Source organism: Tupaia chinensis, unplaced genomic scaffold (genome assembly GCF_000334495.1).
Source record: "Tupaia chinensis unplaced genomic scaffold, TupChi_1.0 Scaffold000706_1, whole genome shotgun sequence".
Lineage (NCBI taxonomy): Eukaryota > Metazoa > Chordata > Mammalia > Scandentia > Tupaiidae > Tupaia > Tupaia belangeri.
In genome coordinates this window covers 3,197,894-3,221,156 of record NW_006160229.1, presented here as the reverse complement: position 1 = coordinate 3,221,156, position 23,263 = coordinate 3,197,894, and the positions used below count along the sequence as shown (strand labels likewise).

General features: G+C 37.3%; 1 protein-coding gene across 2 annotated transcripts in view; it reads right to left on the bottom strand.

Moving 5' to 3' along the window:
- The window catches only part of FGF13 (fibroblast growth factor 13), a 228,792-nt gene that overhangs the window by 1,779 nt on the left and 203,750 nt on the right, over window positions 1–23,263 (bottom strand). For both annotated transcript variants that reach the window (XM_014592499.2, XM_006160696.2), the window contains exon 4: window positions 1,711–1,909. In XM_014592499.2, coding sequence (XP_014447985.1) covers window positions 1,711–1,909 — 199 coding nt within the window. The remainder of the gene's footprint in view (window positions 1–1,710; window positions 1,910–23,263) is intronic.

Below are 23,263 nucleotides of genomic sequence, written 5' to 3'. Positions count from 1 at the left end.
TTTTTACTACAAAATGATGATTATGTGAGACAACACATATGTTAATTAGTTCAGTACAGGCATTCTAAAAGGTATGCATTTCTAAATATTTTATTGTACACAGTAAATACATAAAATTTTTCTAAATATTTTATTGTTCACAGTAAATACATATAATTTATGTTTGTTGATTAAAGATAAATAAAAAAAGAAAAACAACAAAAAAAGAAATTTTATAAAAATGGGCATGCTAACTGGCACTCACCTTTTACTAGGCCTTAAGCAAAACATGAAAAATAATACTTTCAAGGATTCAGTACAGAGTAGGCTGAATCAGATTAGGCAAAACCTATTCTTGGTGCAGTAATGTGTAAAGAATTTTAATGCCTAACTTTTATCACTTATGGATATATACAAGAGGATTAATGAAAAGTGCATTTAATAAAGCTCTTAGAAGTTTAAATATGATCTACAGCATGCTGTGCAAGCCAGATATTAAAATTTAAAACGTGCTAAAACACTGATTTCTATCATACTTTAAAATGAAACTCTCCAAGAGTCTACATATTAGCACAATTCTTGGTGCAAATCATAGTAAAAAAATTATTGCTGTACAATCAATGACAGTACTAGCATACTTAGGGAACACTTATAACATGTTAGATACTGTTCTAATTTCTTCACTTGCATTATCTTGTTTAATTCATGTATAAATATCCTGTGGCTTAAGTAGTTATCCATATTTTACAGATGAACTGAGGCATACAAAGGTAAAAAAGCATTTCAAGACCATCTGATTAGTAAAAGGTGAAATTGACACTCAAATCTAGGTAGTCTGTCTCCAGAAAGCAGGCTGAAACAACACAGTACTCTGCTGATTTGAACTGCATGATTTTCTGATCTAAGCTCCTTTTTTACCCCCAGCCCTAGGCTGATAACATCTTTGACATCTTCCTCTGTTTTGCCTGCATTTTCTGTCCTTTTTTTTTTGTTTCATTACATCTAATATCTTTATCTTGGATAGTCCACTCCTATCCCTTACCCTTTCAAATTTTCTCTTATTCTGCTAATAATGAGTGGAAAATAAATCAAAGTAAATATTGTTGAAAAAATATTATTGAGTCCTTTCAAAGGGCTCAAGGAGCTTTATGATAAGTGTGTATACATTTTAATATCTATGTTCTGTTCAGGGATCGTTTTGGTATAATCTAGGGTTCTTGGTTTTCCTGAATTAGTAATAAAGCTACTTCCACATAAACAAGGTATCAGGAGAGTAGATGCTATAGTCAATGACTTAATGTTTTAATTTTTTTTTATTATTGACTCAATGTTTCTGAGTGCAATAAAATGATTATAAATTTGTGTACAGATGCTTTCATCTGGAAGAATTATGCCCCATTTTCAAAAGCATGATAAAAGATTGATTTAAATTAGTATTTTAGGGATCAGCAAGTGGCATGGAGATTAAGGCAGCTGGATCCCCCATGGCTGACTTTATGGTTCGAGTCTCAGACCAGGTGGCTAAAAAATCATGCCAGGTGCATGTGTATGCATGCCTAAATTTCTGAGAGGAGAAAGGATTGTGGTGTGGCCATACTCCAGGGTTAATTTCTCACTTTCCCTCTCTCACTTTCTCTTTCTTCAGTGAGCCCATGTACCCTAGAGCAAAGAAACAAACAAAAATTAGTATTTGGGTGCCATAATTCACAGTTCCCACATTATCAAATTTACCTTTCAGTGGTTTAGGCAGAAAATGGGCTGCAGGTTTGTTTTTCTTCACATGGTTGCCTTTCATAATCTCTCCTTCTTTGTTCAGACCCAGATACCACCCTCGGCCTGACTGCTGCTGACGGTATATCATCGATGAATATGTCACATAATAATTTTCAAATACTGATTCTTTGAATTTGCACTCAGGTGTGAAATGTTCCTGCAACAAAAATAAACAAAAGTTTGGTATTTGTTGCTAAGAATTTCCTGTAGTATCATGCAGTATTGTCTTTCAGGAATTTAGGACGTACTTTGTTAAAGCCTATATGACTGCTACTCTATTTTAACAGTATAATATTCTTTCAGGAATTTAGGACGTACTTTGTTAAGGCCTATATGACTGCTGCTCTTTTTTAACAGTATAATTTATTACCACTTGAAACCAATAGACTATATTTAACAGTTCAGTTGCCCCCTTTTGACTCTCTGAATAGCACCATGGCAGTTGGCAAGAATAAGCACCTTTCGAAAGGTGGCAAAAAGGGAGCCACGGACAAAGTAGTTGATCCCTTTTCTAAGACACGTTGGTATGACCTGAAAGCACCTACTATGCTCAACATAAGAAATATTAGAAAAACACTAGTTACCAGGACTCAAAGAACCAAATTGTGTCTTATGGCTTTAAGGGTCATGTGTTTGAAGTGAGCCTTGCACATCTGCAGAATGATGAAGTTGCATTTAGGAAATTCAAGCTAATTACTAAGTATGTTCAAGGCAAAAACTGCCTCACTTCCATGGCATGGATCTCACCCGTGACAAAATGTGCTCCGTGCTCAAAAATAGCAGACCATGATTGAAGCTCATGTCGATGTCAAGACTACCAATGGTTATTTGCTCTGTTTCTTCTGTGTTGGGTTTAGTAAAAAATGCAATAATCAGATACAGAAGACCTCTTATGCCCAGCATCAGCAGGTCCACCAAATCTGGAAGCAGATGATGGAAATCATGACCCGGGCAGTGCAGACAAATGACTTGAAAGAAGTGGTCAATAAACTGATTCCAGACATCGGAAAAGACATAGGAAAGGCTTGCCAATCTATCTTTCCATGATGTCTTCATCAGAAAAGTAAAAATGCTGAAGAAGCCCAACTTCTGATTGGGAAAACTCAAGGGGAGCTTCATGGTGAAGATAGTAGCTCTAGAAAAGCTACTGGAGATGAGATGGGCACTAAAGTTGAATGAGCTGATGGATATGAATCACCAATCCAAGAATCTGTTTAAAGTTCAGACTTTTAATAGTGACAAATAAAAAGTCCTATTTGTGACTGTTCAGTTTGCATCTGAAAATTCTTTTTAAATAACCTGATAGCTTGGTGATTCAGATATTCTGATTTGATAATGCAGTGTTTTGACCTATGTGTGTGTGTAAGGGGGGGGGGGGGAAAACAAAACAAAACAGAACAAAACAAAACAATTTATGTGATGCTTTAGAAAAAGCTGTAGGTAAAACTGCTACTGATGAATGATCAGCTCTCCTTGTAATAGGTAATGGAAAAATCAGAACCAGTCACATAAGTGTAGTATACAAGAAAAATAAACGTAAGAGCCAAGGATTAAAATGACAAGCATAAAGCTGTGACATGGAGCCTCATTCCCTTTTGGATTAAATATGGGAATATAAACATTTGAGCCTGGCATTTAATTTTTGTGGATTTTCAAGTTATTATACACATCAATTGCTGGAGGCTGGAGCCTAAGTTACAGTGCTGGTTGCCTATATTTCCAAAAAGATGCTATGAGGAAAGGCTACCTTTTACCTCAAGGTAAACCAAACTGATTTGCTTAGATCACTGCACCTTGACTTTAAAAAGTAAAAGAAACCACCCCCCTTACCCAATCCTTGCCTTACAGTAATATTTACAAGCAAATCAATTTAGAAGTAAGGACTTTAAAATAATCCTACAATAGACATGACAGAGCATCTCAGGGGACTTTGAAGTCTACAATGTGACTTTTGGCCATGTTCTTGGTCATATTTTCTTTGGACTAGGCCATACAAATGAAGGGCTCTTGACTTAACAGACCTTCTCGAGAAAAACAAAAAAAAACTTTTTTTAAGTTTATCTGTTGATGAGGATGTGTATAGTATTCTCAACTGGGCTGATCTGAGGAGTATATCATGCTAGGTAAAGTCTCTTTAAAATCTAAATGATGTATAGCGATTGAATGTATAATAATAGAGAAAAATTTTAAAAAATGTGTGTGTATGTGCAATAAATGACCATTAAAATGACCATGTTAAGCCAGATAAAATGAACAGCCTAGCCAGTCTTGTAGTGCTTATTATGCACTGTGCATTGGAAACAAGGACCCACATGGCCAGTTGTGATTTGAATACCAGAGCTGGTGGATTGAAAAACATGCCAATCATAATGCCCCAAATCCTAATGGGATGGAGAACAGAGAAAAAAAGATTGTAGCATGACCATGCCCCACTGAGGGATGCTTCCTCAATCTGGTGAGAGCATGTTCCCTCTGACAAAAAAATTAAAATAATTAAAACAACAGTAGATTTTAAACTATAGTAATAAATTGCTATTACTATATTCCAAGAGGATCTACTTGGAATGAAAGAGCATAAGGAAAATACTAACTGCACTACATGTGATAAAAGCACTAATGAACTATCAGATTTTTGCTAGTTTACTGTGATACTAACAGGAATAACTGTTGAAAATATCACACACACCAAAAAAACCTTGTAAAAAATGTTACAAGCTTTCTGGGATACAAATCTTTCATAATTAATGTCTTCCTGGTCCTACTTTGCTTCATCTTTATATTGGATATCATTCTGAGCAATGCATATTAGCTGACCAACCACTTCTGAACCACTTCAGGGTCACTTCAACAAAGAAGGACACATTCTCTCAAGTGAAGCAGCTTTTCTCTGAAAGTTAAGCAATCAAGCAATTTTCTTTCCTTTTTTTTTTTTCTGGGAATCTACAAAGTGTTTCCACAGAACTCTTCCCCATTCCCTCTATCTTGTCTCCAGAGTATAGGCATTAGAGTATCTTTTGGAATTATTTCAGCCTTGAGGAACACTTGATAGATCTTCAGAGGATTCACCACAAATTCAACTTACTCAACAAGAAATGTACTTCTAAGGCAACTGTCACATGATAGGAGCCAAAGTGTTCTATTTATGGGCTGTGAAAACTCATCTTTGTAGGGTTTCTTGACACAGGGAAAGCCTAGGTATGCTTACAAAGAAATCTGACTAAAAGTCTTCACTTTCCTCTAAGGATAAAGACAACTGCATAAAATGTTGCTGACATTCTTTGGAAATTTAATCACAATCTGCAAAAGAATCTTTATCCTTGACAGTGAATTTTTATTTTCATAAAGAAAGATCATTTGAAAATAAATTGGGTGAATAATACACATGATTAAGGCAGGTGGGGCTGTTTAGCTGCATAAACAATGCATGGCTGACAACGGAATTATGAGATGGGATCACTATGTGTTCTGGGGGTGGGGATTCCAAAACACAGCTGCATTTATTGTTTTGTGTGATAGCAGTATTCATTGATTGATTCAATACACATTTTCTAATGATCCACGATGTGCTTGGGTGGTGCTAAAAAATCACAAGTAAATCATACAAAACTTCAGATCACTTATCATGTATTGGGTCCCCAGAAAAGTCATGATGCATTTTTTTTTCTTTTTTTTTCTTTTTGAGAGGTTTTCGCTATAGGGCATGTGCGCTCGCCAGCCAGACAGAGACAGAGAGACAGAAAGCGAGAAATCATCCCCCAGGGGGGATGGTCACACCGCAATCCCTTCTCCTCCATTCTCCTCTTGGGATCTTGGGCACACATGCACATGCGCCCGGCGTGAGTTTTAAGCCACCGGGTCCAGGACGCGAACCACGGTCGACTACGTGGGAGTCCAGCGACATAGCCATTACGCAAACTGCTGGTTCCCGATGATGCATTTTTGTATAGGAAAACACGTCATGACTTTTACAATGACCTAATATTTGCAAGAGTCATACTTGTACCCAAATGACCTGGACACAAAGTATGGTGCTGCTATGTACAGAAAAGGAGGTATACAGGAGGTGTTGTACAACAAAAACAGAAGTCATATTTAATTCTGATTGGGTACTGGGACGGGCTTCATAGACAGGATGTCATTTTGGCCAGCACTTGAAAGATGAGTAGGAATTCAATACAGATAAAAGGTAAGAATGTTACTTGAAGCACAGAGTGACACCTTTCCTAATCTCCACTTCTGTGTTCTGGTGTCCACTATCCTGGCAGCTGCTCAAACTTAAAACTTCAGAGGACCTTGAAGTTCATTCACTGCTCTCCAGTCCATGATCCAGGACCTTCTCCTTACATTCCCATTGCTGCTGCTCTGCTTTGTGTCCTTTACCTCTTGGCTGGACTGGTGTAATAACAATCCTAACTGTTTACTCCTCTTCTGGTGGCAGATTTGCCTTCCTCAGGCAAAATTTTCTTCCTTGGAAAAGTTTTGATGATTTTACCTTGCCTATAGGAAAACCAGCAAATAACTTGAGGTGGCATTTAAAATTCTCCACAATTCCATCACTACTATGACTTCATTGTCATCCTTCACTTTAGGACCATATATGCCTTTGTGCCTTTATTAATGCCATTCTTTCCCTTTGTCTAGAATGCCATTCCTCTATTTCTCTATCTATTGGCTTTCCACTCATTCCTCAAGGCCAAGCTCAAACATGACTTGTTGTGGAATCATGTATGATCCCTCCTAATTAGACCTGGCTCTACCCACACATGCACTCCCATAAACTTGATCTACATCTTTAGTATGGCCCTACAGCTCATGTGCGTGTATGACTAGCTCCAGATGGAAGGGAACTGGTCTCACTTATTTCTGAATCTCTCTTGCCCCTCAAAAATGACTGGTCATATTGCCTAGCACACAGTAGACCACTCAATTATTATTTATAAAAGTTGTATTTCAGGGATTCAGATTTAAATATTGTAAATTCTAAGACTTAGCGGTATCACCCAGTGAAAAGTCTACAGGGAATTTCCTTAATGCCATACAATGAAATGAGCTGTATGTAGAAGGAAACTGTCACTGCATGAACAGATCCTGCCTGAGTGATTTAATATCTGTTAAGAATAACATGGCACCTACAACGTTAGGAGAAAAAACTTGGCAATTGTCACAACTATTGGAAAATGGCAAGGAAGGACTCAATGAACTGAATGCTCTGTCACATCCTGGCAATTTCTTAGTCATCACCACTAAATTTGGACTCAAAAGCTCAGTAGAGAGGAAGGAAAATGAAGCCAAAAAAAGAATGTTGAAGCAACCAAAGGAGTGTTCTGTTCTCTGTGTGTGACACTGTCATTTAATCCAGTGTTGAAATGAGTAGGCAGAAAAGGCTTGCTTTTTATCAAATGTGGAAAAATGTGAGCATCCCACCCAATGCAGGAAGATCCACCAAAGGATGCAGGGGTGCAGCTGCACCTCTCTCTGTCTCAGCAGTGGTTACTATACATAATAAAAATTGGATTCAACCCAGGCTAGAAAGGTCTGCTCAGAGGAGAACAATTAGATATATGCCAAGTAACCAACCTTCTTTGGTTAATCTCGAGCACCTCACCATCTCTAGAAGAAGGTCCTCCTCAGTGGGAGGGACTATGAAATACTATTCAGCCATAAAAACCAACAAAACCCTGGCTTTTGACAGAAAGTGGATAAATATGGAAGATTTACTGCTGAGTGAGGCACATATTGCCTAGCACACAGTAGACCACTCAATTATTATTTATAAAAGTTGTATTTCAGGGATTCAGATTTAAATATTGTAAATTCTAAGACTTAGCGGTATCACCCAGTGAAAAGTCTACAGGGAATTTCCTTAATGCCATACAATGAAATGAGCTGTATGTAGAAGGAAACTGTCACTGCATGAACAGATCCTGCCTGAGTGATTTAATATCTGTTAAGAATAACATGGCACCTACAACGTTAGGAGAAAAAACTTGGCAATTGTCACAACTATTGGAAAATGGCAAGGAAGGACTCAATGAACTGAATGCTCTGTCACATCCTGGCAATTTCTTAGTCATCACCACTAAATTTGGACTCAAAAGCTCAGTAGAGAGGAAGGAAAATGAAGCCAAAAAAAGAATGTTGAAGCAACCAAAGGAGTGTTCTGTTCTCTGTGTGTGACACTGTCATTTAATCCAGTGTTGAAATGAGTAGGCAGAAAAGGCTTGCTTTTTATCAAATGTGGAAAAATGTGAGCATCCCACCCAATGCAGGAAGATCCACCAAAGGATGCAGGGGTGCAGCTGCACCTCTCTCTGTCTCAGCAGTGGTTACTATACATAATAAAAATTGGATTCAACCCAGGCTAGAAAGGTCTGCTCAGAGGAGAACAATTAGATATATGCCAAGTAACCAACCTTCTTTGGTTAATCTCGAGCACCTCACCATCTCTAGAAGAAGGTCCTCCTCAGTGGGAGGGACTATGAAATACTATTCAGCCATAAAAACCAACAAAACCCTGGCTTTTGACAGAAAGTGGATAAATATGGAAGATTTACTGCTGAGTGAGGCAAGCCAGGCTATGAAGGAGAGACATTTTATGTCCCCACTTAACATATACCAAATGTTTGCACTCTATGACTGAAACTGATTGACTAACGGTTGTACAAACACAAGAGATGGGTGTGACTGACAGATGAGGTGTATGTGGAGGAGTGGGGCCTAATGAAGGACATTTGGAGAAGGGATACGGAGGTAGAACATTGACAGGATGGGGAATTGTGGTGTTATCGGTTGAAGATATTTTGTCAACGGGACTGGGGAGAAATGTTCACATATTGAAATGCTCACATTGTAAGCTAGACAATGCGATTGAATGTATATACAAAAAAAGAGAAAGAAATTAAATATATATATATGTGTGTGTATATATATATATATATGGGAGGGACTAATGTAAGGAAGCAATCCATGTGCTCTGGACTTAAAAGGCACTAGATAAATATCTGCCATTATAATGAGTAAATGAATGAATAAGTTCAAAAGATGTCATGTATTCCTCGCATAATCACTAAGAAATTACTTAGCATGAGTATGAAAGAAAACATGCTTTTTATATTATAGCCTTTAATCATTGATTTCTTTTTAAATTTCTTTATCTCTCTTGCATAACCGTATTTTTTTTTCAGAGAAATATCAGTGTTTTAGTTCATAAAATAACCAATCTCTAACATCTTTCCTCTGCATAGTTCTATTTATGCTTCTTAAAGGCCAGGGTTTGTTCCTAACACTACTTTCTTTTTTCTTTTTTTCAGTTTTGTTATAGGGCACATGTACTCACTGAAGAGAGAGAGAGAGAGAAAGAGAGAAATCACCCCCAAATGGGAAATTCGTCCACTCTCCTCTTGGGATTTTTTGGGTGGACATACATACATGTATGCACCTGGTGTGTTTTACAAGTCTCCAGGTCCAGGACTCAAACCACTCACTCGGCCATATGGGAATCCAGTTACTTTAATCTTCACGCCACCTGCTGGCTCCCTAACACTACATTTTACTAATTACTCACACTACTAACAGGGAAATAATTCTTCGGAGGTTGAAATATATCTGGTAGGAAGAAAATTTTTGAAATCCTAAACATCATGTCAAGGAACTATACTGCAGAAATTATACAGCTACAAATGTTAATGGTGGTTGGCTGTCCTTATCAGTGAACATGTGGGCTTCAAGAAGTTTGTTAAAAATTGAATTGAAAGTACAAGTTTATTTTGGTGTGACAATTTTGAAATCCATATAGTTTTTTTCATAACATACATTTTCCATGAACTTTTGGAAGATTTGTCATATTGGACCTTCACATAGCCTTTGAGGGGCAAGTGAAAAAAGCAGCAGTACAATCAGTAATATTGGATATTTGCAAATAATTCCAAGATCCTATGATGTGGAGAGAAGCTTTTGCCCTAGAATGACAGGCTTGGGGCCAGTGTAAATTGTTATTCTTTATTAGAGTCAGAAGACGTTACAGTGCCCTAAGTTGCCCCTGGCACTGAGGGTAAAGTTTAGAGAGAAGGTGTTCCCTCCTTAGCAGAGCCAGGTCAGAATAAGCATGGGCTCTGATGGTGACTTTTCTGATGAATGTGCCAAGTGAGGGCCATGTTACTTAGCACATGCTGTGTAGCTACAGCCTTTTTAGCCATACCCAAAAAGATGAGAACTAAAATATATCTGTATATTATTATGTCACCTTAGTGCTTTAAACACACCTCTAATACAAAAATATACACACCAAGACTAAATGCCTTCCTAATTAAAATAAGTAACTTGGCAAAAACAGGCCTTAACAGGAGGTTTTTCAAACATTTGCCCTCTGCTCTTGTATTTTCAGTTAAGGTATCACTGACAGGGAGGCAGTGTTTCCCCTGAGTCCATATCACAACAAGATGGGAAACCATATAAACTGCAAATGTTTCCTTTCAACACATTTCATGCAAATATTCATTAAATGAGCTGGGCTGATTCCTTTGGATCTAAGGAGATCAACAGTCTACTGAAGCTGTCCACACATAAAATGGTAACACTAAGTCCCTAGACTTTCAAACCAAGCCTGCAATAACAGTATTGCATGTTAAATATAACATTTCACAGGTGTATATTATGTCAAGTACATATATTCTGGTATAGACTACTCTTTCTCTTTTTGTTTTAGTCACGTGTAACATTTTTACAAGCAGGCATCATGAGACATGAATAAAAAGAGTTATGAATATACATGGTGTTTTCAACAAGTTCATGGAAGATGAGTACAATGAAAAACTATGCATAGATTTCAAGAATAAAGTTATTCTCTAACTCCATTTTTCAACGCAATTTAAGGAGTCCCCCTGAATGAGTCACTATTTAATGAAATGTTTTATAATTAATAGAGAAATACATGATTTCATATTTCCAAGATTTTCTATAAATCTATTTGACTAATCTACCTCTCCCCTTCGAGGCTCCCACTTCCCATACTGTCCTCCTCTCTTCAAGCTACGCTTTCAGAAACTTGATCATCCAATTAATGTAACAATTATTGCCAAGAGCGAGGAGCACTCTTCTAATGCTCAGCCATGTTCTGATGATAATTAATTTTCTAGATTTAAAGTTAGCAGGTTATTTCTGTGGGTCTGACTTCTGTATGTCAATTATTCTCCAGCATAATGAAAATAATATGCAGATTAAAATTACATTTCCAACTCTGTTTTAAAAAGAAGAAATCTGAAGACCTAAGTCATACCCATGGGGGTGACAATGTAACTACCTATATCCTCTGTATGGTTTCCCCTCCATCAGTGATTTTAAAATCCTGTACTAATTATTATATTCAGAGCTTTGATGCTCTCTCCTAGGGTATATTTGATGTGAATGAACATTATTACTGAGATGAAAGCATGGCAATGAAGAGGTTGGGGAAGAAGGAATGAATACTTACTCAGTATACTAGAGCTAAGCAAAATTATTAATTTATGATAAACCAAGTATACTTTGTTCACTCAAATATCCACTAGACTATGAGATACTTGAGAATAGCACTGTCGTAAAGCTTGGATTATAGTAAATGATGAATATACATTGGGTAATATAAATTAAAAATGAATATCAAATGAAAAAATCTAGGAAACTCCTTTATACAAATGCAGAAAAGGGTTCAATGTGGCACTACACTTCCCAAATGAATAGAGGGCTATATTTATTATTAATTATTTATTTTTATTTTATTTATTATTATTTTTTAATTTGACCAGAGAGAGACCAAGACAGAGAGAGAGAGACAAAATGAAAAAGCAAGCTGCCAGATACAGGACTCAAACCACAGTCAGCCATGTGGGAGTCCAGTGCCTTAACCACCATGCCACTTCCCAGCCCCAAGGTGTATTGTATTAAAACAGAGAGAAAGTCAGAACTTGCCTGTGAGGACAGAAAGAGTAGGTCATTTAAAAAGAAACCTGGACAAAAAAAAAAAAAAAACAACAAAACCCAGTCTACAGATCTCTTCAATTTGAAAAGCTGGAAAGGAAGGAAGAAAGGGGAGGGAGAAAGAGGAAGTAGGAGGAGAAAAGGTGGGAGGAGAAGGAGGAAGAAAAGAGAATAATAATAAGGTTTTTTTTTTTTTTTCTGGTGACCATAACAGGTATGAAACTTATATTCTTGGGCTTTTGGTCTGCAAATAGTTAAACAATTTAATTAAATTCTACTAGCCTGATTTTTGTAAAATGGAAAAATTAAATATCTACCACTCTTGCCAATCTTATTGGGTTAATGTCTGAGGATCCAATGAAATGACGTATGTGAAAATAGCTCTGAAAATTGTAAAGCTCCATAAATGTGAAATGTGGCATTGCTTCTGATAATACGTGCCTGGAAATGCAGTGCAGAATAAATACATTCTCTTTTCTAGTCAAGGTTCTTTGGTACTAGGGAGTCAATTTACAAAGAAAGGGTCTGCCTATAGGTGTTTTATTAACATGGAAAAATATAAGTTCTGCCAAAAATTAGGACTGCCCATGATTTATACTTCGTCTTCAGTGTTCTCCTCCAAACTCAGTTCCCAGAAAACTGCTTTTGCCTCCTTTCATTCTTCATTTCTGTCTGCAATACTTCAAGCCACAGCACTAGAGAAATAAGGTGCTTAACATGGGCTTCGTATAATACAATACCAGAAATGACTTAAAGGAACACCTGTTCAATAGTAACTATTTGTAAAGAAATGCAAACTCTAAGAATATGCGTGTGAAGTTCCCATATGGTTACAATGAAATTCCTTGGTAGCATGTTTATATCCCAAGATATTTCATAGACACTTTTATTTACTTTATGTTGACCCCACAAAATAGACCAACATAACATTGTTTTTTTTGTTTGTTTGTTTTTTGTTTTTCTCTTTAGTTAATCACCAGAAAAATGAGAAAATATGAAAAATATTAAGGGCCTTGTTAACCAATGACCAGGTGAAAACACAATTAGGGCCCAGGTATGACGATATTTCAGCCAGGGAGTTTATTTATTGCTCTCTATTGGATTGCTCTGAATTTTCATATTACTGTTAGGCAGCACCGTGCAATGGCTTATTTCAGGCTGTCAAATTTTTACAAAGAAATTTGTTTAATAAAACTCACTAAAACAAGCCAGAAAAAATATGACCAAACAAAAACAATACATACTTTGCTGAGGTTAAAAGCAGTGATTTTTGTCATGATATAAAAATTATATGTTCTAAAGGCCTCACCCAGCTCCAAACCTGGTCATCAAATGCATTTTGAAATGGAAGTTAACTTGTAGAGATTCATGACTAAGAGGGATGGGCCATTATTTTAACTGACACAAGACAGTGTGAGTCTGACCTAAACCTTCCAGAAAAATCCAGAGTGTTTAGGCAATCCAATTAGGGGACAGAAGATGTACTTCATTTTACATAAAATATGTCCCAGAAAGACTGTATGTATACCAAGTTATATTCTAAAACATGCTAAGGAATCTCACTGTTTAACAGAAATGTGCAGAGTATTTATCTGTTGAAGATATTTTGTAGTTTTATCAACTGTGTTAGGGAGAAATGTTCACCTGTTGAAATATCCATTTTGTAAGACAAATAATAATGTGATTGAATGTATGGAAGAAAATGAAATTTAAAAAAAATTTTGAAAAAATAAATACTTCTCGGCGCATGTGCATGCATGCCCAAGATCCCAAGGAGCATGGAGGAGAAGGGATTGCGGTGTGGCCATCCCCCCTGGGGTGTGATTTCTCACCTTCTGTCTCTCTGTCTCTCTCTGTCTGTCTGGTGAGCACACGTGCCCTATAGCAAAAACCTCTCCAAAATAAATAAATTAAAAATAAATAAATAAATAAATACTTCTCTAAGGTGCATAACCTCCTTGACAGTTTTTTTTTTTAAAATCTATTATGTGTATTAACACTCCCATAATGTTTTTCTTTGTGAATGGCAGGTATGAACTACAGGTTTTGAAAGGTGAATCAAATATCAGATACAGTTTCTAAAAATAATCCTTCCTGTCTCTAAGCCAGTTACTGAAATGAATTTGTGCCCATTGGATAAATCCTCTGTGTTACTATGAAGCTTTCTAAATTGTGGCAGGACTCCTCTCTGTAACTTCAGAGTGGGATCTAAATCTATCTGCAAGAGAATGTTCTGAAGTACTTGTAGTCAGCAGGAGACTGAGCCTACTAGGTTGTAGCTTTTTAAATAGCTGCAGCAAGCACCTGACTGAACATTCACAGCCTGGGAGCTTTGAAGAATTTTCCCAGAGATCTTACCCACTGTAGGGCAAAGGAGAAAGGTCCTTTCCTTCTGTTATCAACTGAAAAGCTCTGGCAAAGCATGTAGCCTGTTTAAAATAAAATCATGTAAAGGTGGGTGCATAAGATGATGTCCTAGTACTTCAGGAAATTTTAAGACTATAATTTTTAGTTCTGTGGTATTGAGGTTATGTTAAATTTGATAAGGTCTGTTTCTGATTTTTTTTTAAGACTGCCAGTTATAATAACCAGGAGTCTGATTCTTCAAAGACTTTCAAAAAGACTTCTTATCTTTTCTCTTGCACAGGTAGAAAAGTGAAGCTAGACAACACTGACTCCTTAAATGGAAGTTACTAATGCATGCTTTTCACTGCAAAACATAAAACCTGGTTATCACAGGGCAAGGTGCAAAGGCCCCATCTATAAACCAAGGATGAGAATGGTGTCACAGAGGGCTATTGGACTGCTGCATCATGTGACATCTGCGAATTACTTCTGAGCATAGGGAGTGGTAAAGAGAGGAATCTTTCTATAGACAGAGTGCATTTTTACTCTCATCTGCCCCTTGAAAGGAACTAAATGAGAGGATGCTAACAGCAGTCTGAATGGAGGATGTCAACTTATTCATTTCAAACCAAACTGGAACAATTCATTCTAATTCACAACTTACTGAGAGCTTACTGTGTGCCAGGCACTGTGGCAACACTCTTTGTATGTATGATGATCTGAGTTCATCTCGATAGCACCTCTCCATAATAACTTCAGAGTGGAGCTATATCTTTAGTACTGGAGAGGGGTGTTCCCCATGTTACAGGCGAGAAAACCACAAAGAAGAAGCCCTTAACAAATCATTTATTTATAAACTCAATTGCAAGTGCACCTTTTCCCCAGATAGCAGTCACTGAACAGACTAATAGCTGCAATATCAACGCCCTTCTAAACATATGGTTCCAACATTTGCTCAAGGTTCAGTCTTCCCTGTCATTTGTGTGCCTAGCCCCTTTGAACACAGAAGAGCTTTGTTCCAATCTTCTTCTCCCACCCTCCAGCTTTCTGACTTTGGGCAATTTATATGTGCTCCCACTGTACAGCTGGAAGATGAGAACAGTATCACGTGCTTCATATGAAGGACTGCAGAGGGTACGGCAGGCAATGGGCATACGTGTAGTTAGATGCTCGATGACTACCAGAGTCCTTCCCCTACCTTAACTTTCAGTGTATGTGACGTATAAAAAAAGGAAGTATTCCTCTCCACTCCACCCCCGACTTGAAACTGATATGAAAGCTAGTGATTGTCAAATGAAAACAAATGGAGTAGAAAGGCACCTTTCCATTTCAGTGAGGTTCATGTTACACATTAACTGTGTGTGTGAGAATTGCCTTCAGTAGTGATTCCTTTGCAAGGATAGCAGTATAAGCTTTTGACTAAGAGCTTAATATATCCTCAGATTCTAAAACTAGGATGACTACAATGCATATCAGTGAGCCTACACAATATTAAAGGGATTTGTGAAATATCCCAGTATTAATGGGCCAAATGACATTTATATGTCTCATTTTAATTACTATGTCACAAAAGTACAATATTATCTCACTTACTTTATTCTAACCAGTTCCATTAGTTCTACTTTCATAATGTAGGTTACGAATAACAACAATAATGAAAACTCGAATAGTATCTTATGTTTAAGCAGTGCCTACATTTAGAGTTTTCTACAACTGCTTGAACAGTTATGGCATTCAAGTGACAGGTAAGGGACAGTTTAATAATGATGATGATAACAGAGGTAATGATTATAATGAATTTTGGCAGGCTCTTTTTTTTCTTTTTTTTAAAAATTCTCTGAAGAGCTTTTTTTTTTTTAGAGCCTAAGAAATGGAACCAGAGATGCTAATACACTGGAACCTGGCTTTAACACTCTGCTGGCTTTAACACTTTCTTCCCAGGGCAAGAAAGCTTCTAGAAGAAGCTAGAATCTGTGTAAGGTACCTAGTGTAGACATGTCACAAGTCATTATTTAAAGGTAACTTGATCCTAAGATGCTCTCAGGGCTGCAAGAAACTAAGGGTCCAGTAGTCCTAACCAGTCTTGGGTTACAGAGGGAAGGAAGAGTTTTAACACAGAGCAGAAGCCAAGCAGCCTGTCCTCCAGGTTACTTCTTTCTCCACCACAACAGACAGCAGCTTTTCATTTATCACCTGTAAATCTGCCAAACTAACATTTTTCCAGATCATGTCATGAAAAGTTTCTTCTATTGCAAAATGTCCACAGCTGAATTTCAACACATTTGAGTTGTTTCTTTCCAGTGGCCTTCTCCATGTCTTATAAGTTTTGAGGAGATAATCCCAGAGCACTTTTACTGAAAACTAGGCTTCTGTCGCTTTTTATTTGTATTTAGAATTGCTAGGGTGTTTGCCTTGCTGGAGAAAGAGAGAGAGAAAGAGAGAGACAGACACAAAGAAAATGAGAAAACATCCCCTGGTGAGGATGGCCATGCTGCAATCCTTTCTCCTCCACCTTTGCCTCCTTTCAGGACTTTGGTCATTCAATCACACATGCCTGGTGTATTTTTCAAGCCACCAGGTCTGGGATTCGAACTACACAGTTGGTCATGTGGGATGCAGCCACCTTAACCACTGTGCCACTGGCTGACCTGGCTTCTACCTGTTTAGGTGCAGGTGTGGTTAACAAGTAGAAATATTAATACAAATTAATCTGGTTAAGACATGTATGTGTGTATACATGTGCACATGCGGAAGTGGAAAACACACCGAGAACCAGAGGGAGAGAGACAGAGAGAAACAAAGTAGAATAAAACTACAGAGGAGTTAAAAAAAAAAGTTTCAAATTTTTCCCAATTTCAAAATCCTGTGAACTTTGACAAATGCTCACCTAGCCTACTCCCCTAAAGGTTTAAAGGAGATTGTGGGAAAGTAAGTTGCCTCTCTGTTGGAGAAGATCTCTATGTTTCAAGTCTAAACTCCCAGCTTTGCTCAGAGCTCAAAGTAAAATATGAAAGACAGTCTAGGACAAGTTATATTCTTCTGTTAAGTTCATATCCACAGAGGAATCAGATAGAGGAGAAAAATTGTTTCTTTCTGGGGATTTTCCCATTTGCAATGTATATCCATTTCTGGGGGGAAACAAGAAAATCCAAGTTGTTTGAGAAACTCAGGACTTGTCAAAAGAAGTTCATTAAAATAAGACACTTTAGGGAACAACTCCCTGGTGCAGCAGTAATGTGCTGCTCAAGAGACGCTAGATCCTATGTGGCGACGCCAGTTCAAATCTCAAACCCTGTCAGCTTGAAACATACTAGGCACATTTGACAGTGCTCAGGATCCAAAGGGCTGAAGAACTGAAAGATCGTGGCATGACCAGACCCCATGGAAGGTGCTCCTCTCTTTCTTCCTCTTTCATTCTCCCATGCACACAATCAATCATAAATTAAGACCAAAAAAAATTTTTTTGAACTATGAACTTCACTGTCATAAAGTGAATCACCTTTCACAAGGGACACCTAATGCTTAGACGTGTAACTATGTTGCAGTAGACAAGACAATGATTCCCTATTTATGACCAAATTGCCTTCACTTCTGATGTATTAATACTTTATCTTGCAGTTATATAGAGACCACTGCAGTGAAAGTTGAATTCTAAAACCTCAATGCTTTACACGGGTGTTAGGACCACGTAAGGATGCTTAGTTTAAACATGTTTTGTTCTGTATTTGATGAAATGCTGCAATGTTTTATATTAATATTTAAAAAGGATTTGGATGACATTAAATTTAGAATAGGCAAATTACAGTTCTTTATCAAAATATGCAATTTAATTTTTCAAATATTTGTTACTAAAGTATGTCTATAGTTGAAAACACAATGCAATAGTATAATTTAAATTATGAGAATATGTAAAAATGATTAACACTTCCTAAGTTTTGTACAACCATTACATATTTAGAATAATTTTCAGCTTTCATTTTCAACAGCGTAGACTGTTAAATCATTTGCATGAGAAAGCAAAATGCATAAATTATCCCTGCAGGGAGCACTTAAAACTTAAGGTAATTATATAGCATAGAAGTGGTTTCAAAGAACTCAAACAAAACAACAACTAATTCCACAGCCACCCTTTAAAATGATTATTATTCTGTGTTACTAGTGATCTTGATCACTAAAAGCCCTCTCTTTACAATTACATTCACATGACCAATTCTTACTTTGTTCTTTTACCATCAAGCTCCTACAGCTGGCTCTGAAAATTTGCATGCTCTAAAAGCTAAACTCGACAGCTAGTAGAGATGAATCTTCCAGTTATATTCATGTTGCGAACAGAACCGTAACACTCCCTTAATATATCTTATCATTACGCTTTTATACTAAACATGCATCCAAATCAAGTCCTATTTTTTACATTCCTCCTGCTCAGAATCTTTTAATGGCTCCCCACTGCCTACAGGATAAAATACAAACTCCCTGGCTTGGCATTCAAGGCCCTCTTTAATCTGGCACGTGTTCTCCTACAACTCTACCATAAGATTCCTCATTTCAAACCATATTGGAAAAAAAAGGCCAGCCAGGACCAAAAAAAAAAAAAAAAAAAGAAAGAAAGAAAAGAAAACAGCAGATTTTTTTTCCCCCTTATGAATGGAAAAATACCTCCTATAAACCAACTACTGTTCCTTAGAGGCTGGGGTATTCCATGTGCTTGGAGAGAGAATCAGTGGGCTGCAAGAAATATGTAACTAATGCCTCCTCAATTTCTTTCTTATGCTTTGAGTATTTTTAATTCTGAAAAATGACTTGCATTTCTGGAACATCTTAGCTGTCTCATGTCATGGTCCCTATGATTTAGCAGGCAGTGAGATTGTGCAGGGGCTGCTACCAGACATACAATTCTTTGGGGACCACTTGCTAATAATTATCACCTCTTCTTTCCCCAGTACACAGAGAATAAGAGTTGAAAGTCAGCATGTCAGAAACCTCCAGGCTCAGCTTTGGCTGGAATGCAAAAGCACTTAACAATTGATTATTTTTGAAGACTTTTCACAACATCAAGGAAGAGGGTAACAAAATTGTATCGGAACAGAAGGAAACTAAATTATTTATCTCATACTAATTTTTACCAGATGGCTGGTGATGAAAAATCTATACGGGCAAATATGCTGTATATATTACCTTAAAGATAATCAAGGGAACTGAAATTTTAAAAGTTCGCATTATATTTGTACTTAGTCTTATGCCCCACATTGATTCCATACAAAGGTTCTTCTAAGTGCCTATAATTGCCTTATAATAAATTGTACCACCAAGTCATTGTATAAGTCGCATCATCTATTCCTGAATTACATTGGCAGTTGAACTGTTTCTCTCTCTCTTTTTTTTATCCTCTTAGCTATGATAAGTTTGGCACGCCACTACAGAATGGTGGTTACTATACCTCTCAACATCAGGAGGATGTAAACAACATTCCTTCTTCCCAAGAGAAAGAAAAAGATATGACCCTTCAGGGAGAACACAGCTTTCAGAATTAACCTCTCTCACTCAGCTTCTTGCAAAACTGGTTAAATACTTACTATCAACTAAAATAGACTTGGTTATTTGATAGAAATGTTATAAATTTAAGGGAGGCAAGTGTACCAGACATACAACCTTTGCTTTGAAGCCCATCACTAGGGAAAAGAGACATGGGCTTTCTCTTTTATAGATGAAATGCCAACTGCTCAGGAAAGACAGAAGTCATTCAATTACATATGCTGGGTTCATATTAAATAAAACATTTCCAAAGAGCCCTGGTTTTATATTAGGTAAAGCAGTTCAAACTTCTGCCTACACACACACACACACACACACACACACACACACACACACAGACAGATTGACAAATGCAAAGAATCACAATGCATGTGATTGCCTACCGTTAGAACTTCTCAAGTGCTTACCATGTGAACTGGTTTTACTACACTAGATTCTGACAATCATGGTGTTTAACACTTTGGAAATAGCATGTGCCTCTCAGACAATTGTCCAAAGAACATTTCCAGGGCCTCAGCATAAACTTGCGTAGTATTCCAATGTGTGTTCTTGCAGTGAGAAGACAACAAGCCAAAATGGAGTTCTGTTGGGTCATCGGAAAAGTCATGATGTAGTTTTTTTGTTTTGTATGCAAAAATGCATCATGACTTTTCCAAAGATGCAATATACTCCACACTGGCTGAGCAAGATACAATCCTACTTTGGGTGACTATCTTCCTACTAGGAATAACCTGTTTGGGCATTTACTCAATTCCGAAAGGATTCGCTTGGTAATTTTCTTGTTATAGTTAAGTGTTTTATCAGCAGCAGCAGTAGCAGCTAAGCAATGACCAATCATTTTGATATGATTGACTATTCTAGGTGCAGGTATAGCTTAAAACTGAAATTGCTTAAATTGAAACCTAAAATCATATCTTTCAGAATCACTTATTAGAGTGATTGAAGTTGCCACTGTGAAAGTACCTATAAGAACATGCAAAGCCTGGGACCACATGGTTGACCATGGTTTGAGTCTAGGACCTGGTGGCTTAAAACTCACACCAGGCATATGTGTGTGCATACCCAAGATCCCAGGAACAAAATAGAAGACAAGGGATTGTGTCATGGCCATTCCCAGGGGGAGGGGGGGATTTCTCACTTTCCCTCTAACTGTCTTCTCTCTCTCTCTCTCTTTCTCTCTCTCTCTCCTGAGCATAAACACCCTAAGGCAAAGATCTCTAATAAAAAGAACATATAAAAGTCATACATTCTATAACTTGCCAAAAAGAAGTCACTTTAATCATCACAATGCACTCAAGTGATATTGTACACTCTATGTCAATATAAGATAATAAAGCCACCTTTTTAAATTCACCGTCCTGCATGGTAAGATTACCAGTACTTTGATCACTAGAAACCACATGTTATAAAATATGCCAGTTTGGTGTAACTGAAGTTATACTGCAATTCATATCTACCAAGAAAATGTCTGCGGAAGTTGGATATTTGCTAAAAATACTACAGAAAAAAGAAGGAATGGGGGCAGAGGGCATAGGTCACATGACCAGAATAAATGATAGTATGAGGACTCTGGATTAACATTAATGGAATTTCAAACTTCATAGCTCTGAGGGAAGCTCCATAGGCTATATCTAGTTTGTCAGGGACTGGCACTTAGCTAATTTTCTAGCATTAGCAAGAAACAAGAGCAGATAAATTAGGCAGCTATGAAGCCATTAGAATTGGAATATTTAACCGACTATCTGCACTCTGTAGTAGAGATCGAAATATTGGGGACCAGTAGTTAAGAGTAATGGCTATGTTGCTGGACTCCCATGTAGTCGACCGCAGTTCAAGTCCTGGACCCGGTGGCTTAAACTCACGCCTGGCGCGTGTGCGTGCATGCCTAAGATCCCAAGAGGAGAATGGAGGAGAAGGGATTGCAGTGTGGCCATCCCCTCTGAGGGGTGATTTCTCGCTTACTATCTCTCTGTCTGTCTGGCGAGCACACACGCCCTATGGCAGAAACCTCTCCAAAACAAAAGAGAGATCGAAATATTGGAAGGCATAAAAGCAGTGAAAATAGTTAACAATGATAAGACAGTGTGGAACAAGGAGGGAGAAGAGAAGAGTATGGAGAAGGATAGCAAGAGAACAAACAGAGAGGCATGACATTAGTGGGATTCAGATATGGTTTATTACCTGTTGATGATGACATGTATAGTATTCTCAACTGGACAGGTCTGAGAAGTATTTCATATTGGGTAAAGTCTTTTTACAAGCAAAATGATAGTGATTGAATGTTTACAAAATAATTGGAATAATAATAATCTGGAAAAAAATGAAAAGCTATTGGATGATGATGATGATGGGGATTTTAATGTCTTCATATTGACTGATATGAATGGCATTCCTTCTGGAAAAAGAAATGTAATACACTGTAAAGTTCTATGTGATTCAATGTAATATAATCAAGATTATGGTAATAAAAAAGTTTAAAAAAGAATTGGAATATTTAACTATGTGCAAACACATCAAGTTATGTGTGCAAGCAGCAACCAGTTATTGAAAGATAGAGATACACACATAGGCACTGTGAGAATGGCTACAGATGACATATTTGTTTTCTTAGCAACATAAACTCTCTATTCTAAATAGTCTCTAAGTAGAACAACAGTTGCTTACTGTATTTTGAATAAGCAATAATAGATTTGATTTTCCTTGATCCTGAGTCATGGCGTGGTAGTAAATTAGGTGCTTGGGAAGGTGGTTTACTTCCTTGAGGCCACCTAGCAATCATTTAAGGCATAATATGCTTGCCTTGGTTTATAAAGATGCTCCTGACTCACCTCAGTGGGAGTTGTTTGGCTGCACTGCTGATGGCTATGTTAAATGAATATATTCTTTTTTTTTTCTCCTTGCAATGTGAATTCGATGGCCTGAACTAATTATACTTTCTTGCTAAATCCACTATGACCCAGAGAACAAATGTCCATGACATTTGGTTAAAATGTGAGATTCATTCTATGGCTACAGAACAAAGAAAAGTTCTAAGACTATATGGATTGTGGAAATAGTGGACTCTTTCATAACATTCCCTAATTGACTATTACTGGGTCATCAGAAAAATCATGATGGGGGCTGGCAGGTGGTGTGGTGGTTAAGGGAGCTGGAATCCCACATGGCCAACCATGGTTTGAGTCCTGGACCTGGTGGCTTGCTTTCTCGCTTTCTCTCTCTCTCTCTCTCTCATTCTCTCTCTCTCTCTCTGGCCAAATTAAAATAAATAAATAAATAATAAATAAATAAATAAATAAAGTTAAATAAAAAACAATTATTTTTAAAAAAGAAAAGTTATGATGTATTTTTCTGTTTATCTATTAAAAAAATGTGTCATGACTTTCCTGATGACTCAATGGTTGGACATCAGTTCTGTATAAGCCTTACTTGTAGTAAGACATTAATTTACAATATAAAGTAGATCATGTCATTCCTCTACTCAACACCCTCCACAGCTTCCCATCTCAAAATCGAAACCAAAGCCCTTACCTTGGCCTATAAGATAATGTGTGATGGGAACCAGCAGTTAGCGTAATGGCTATGTCGCTGGACTCCCACGTAGTCGACTGCGGTTCGTGTCCCGGACCCGGTGGCTTAAAATTCACGCCGGGCGCATGTGCGTGCGTGCCCAAGATCCCGA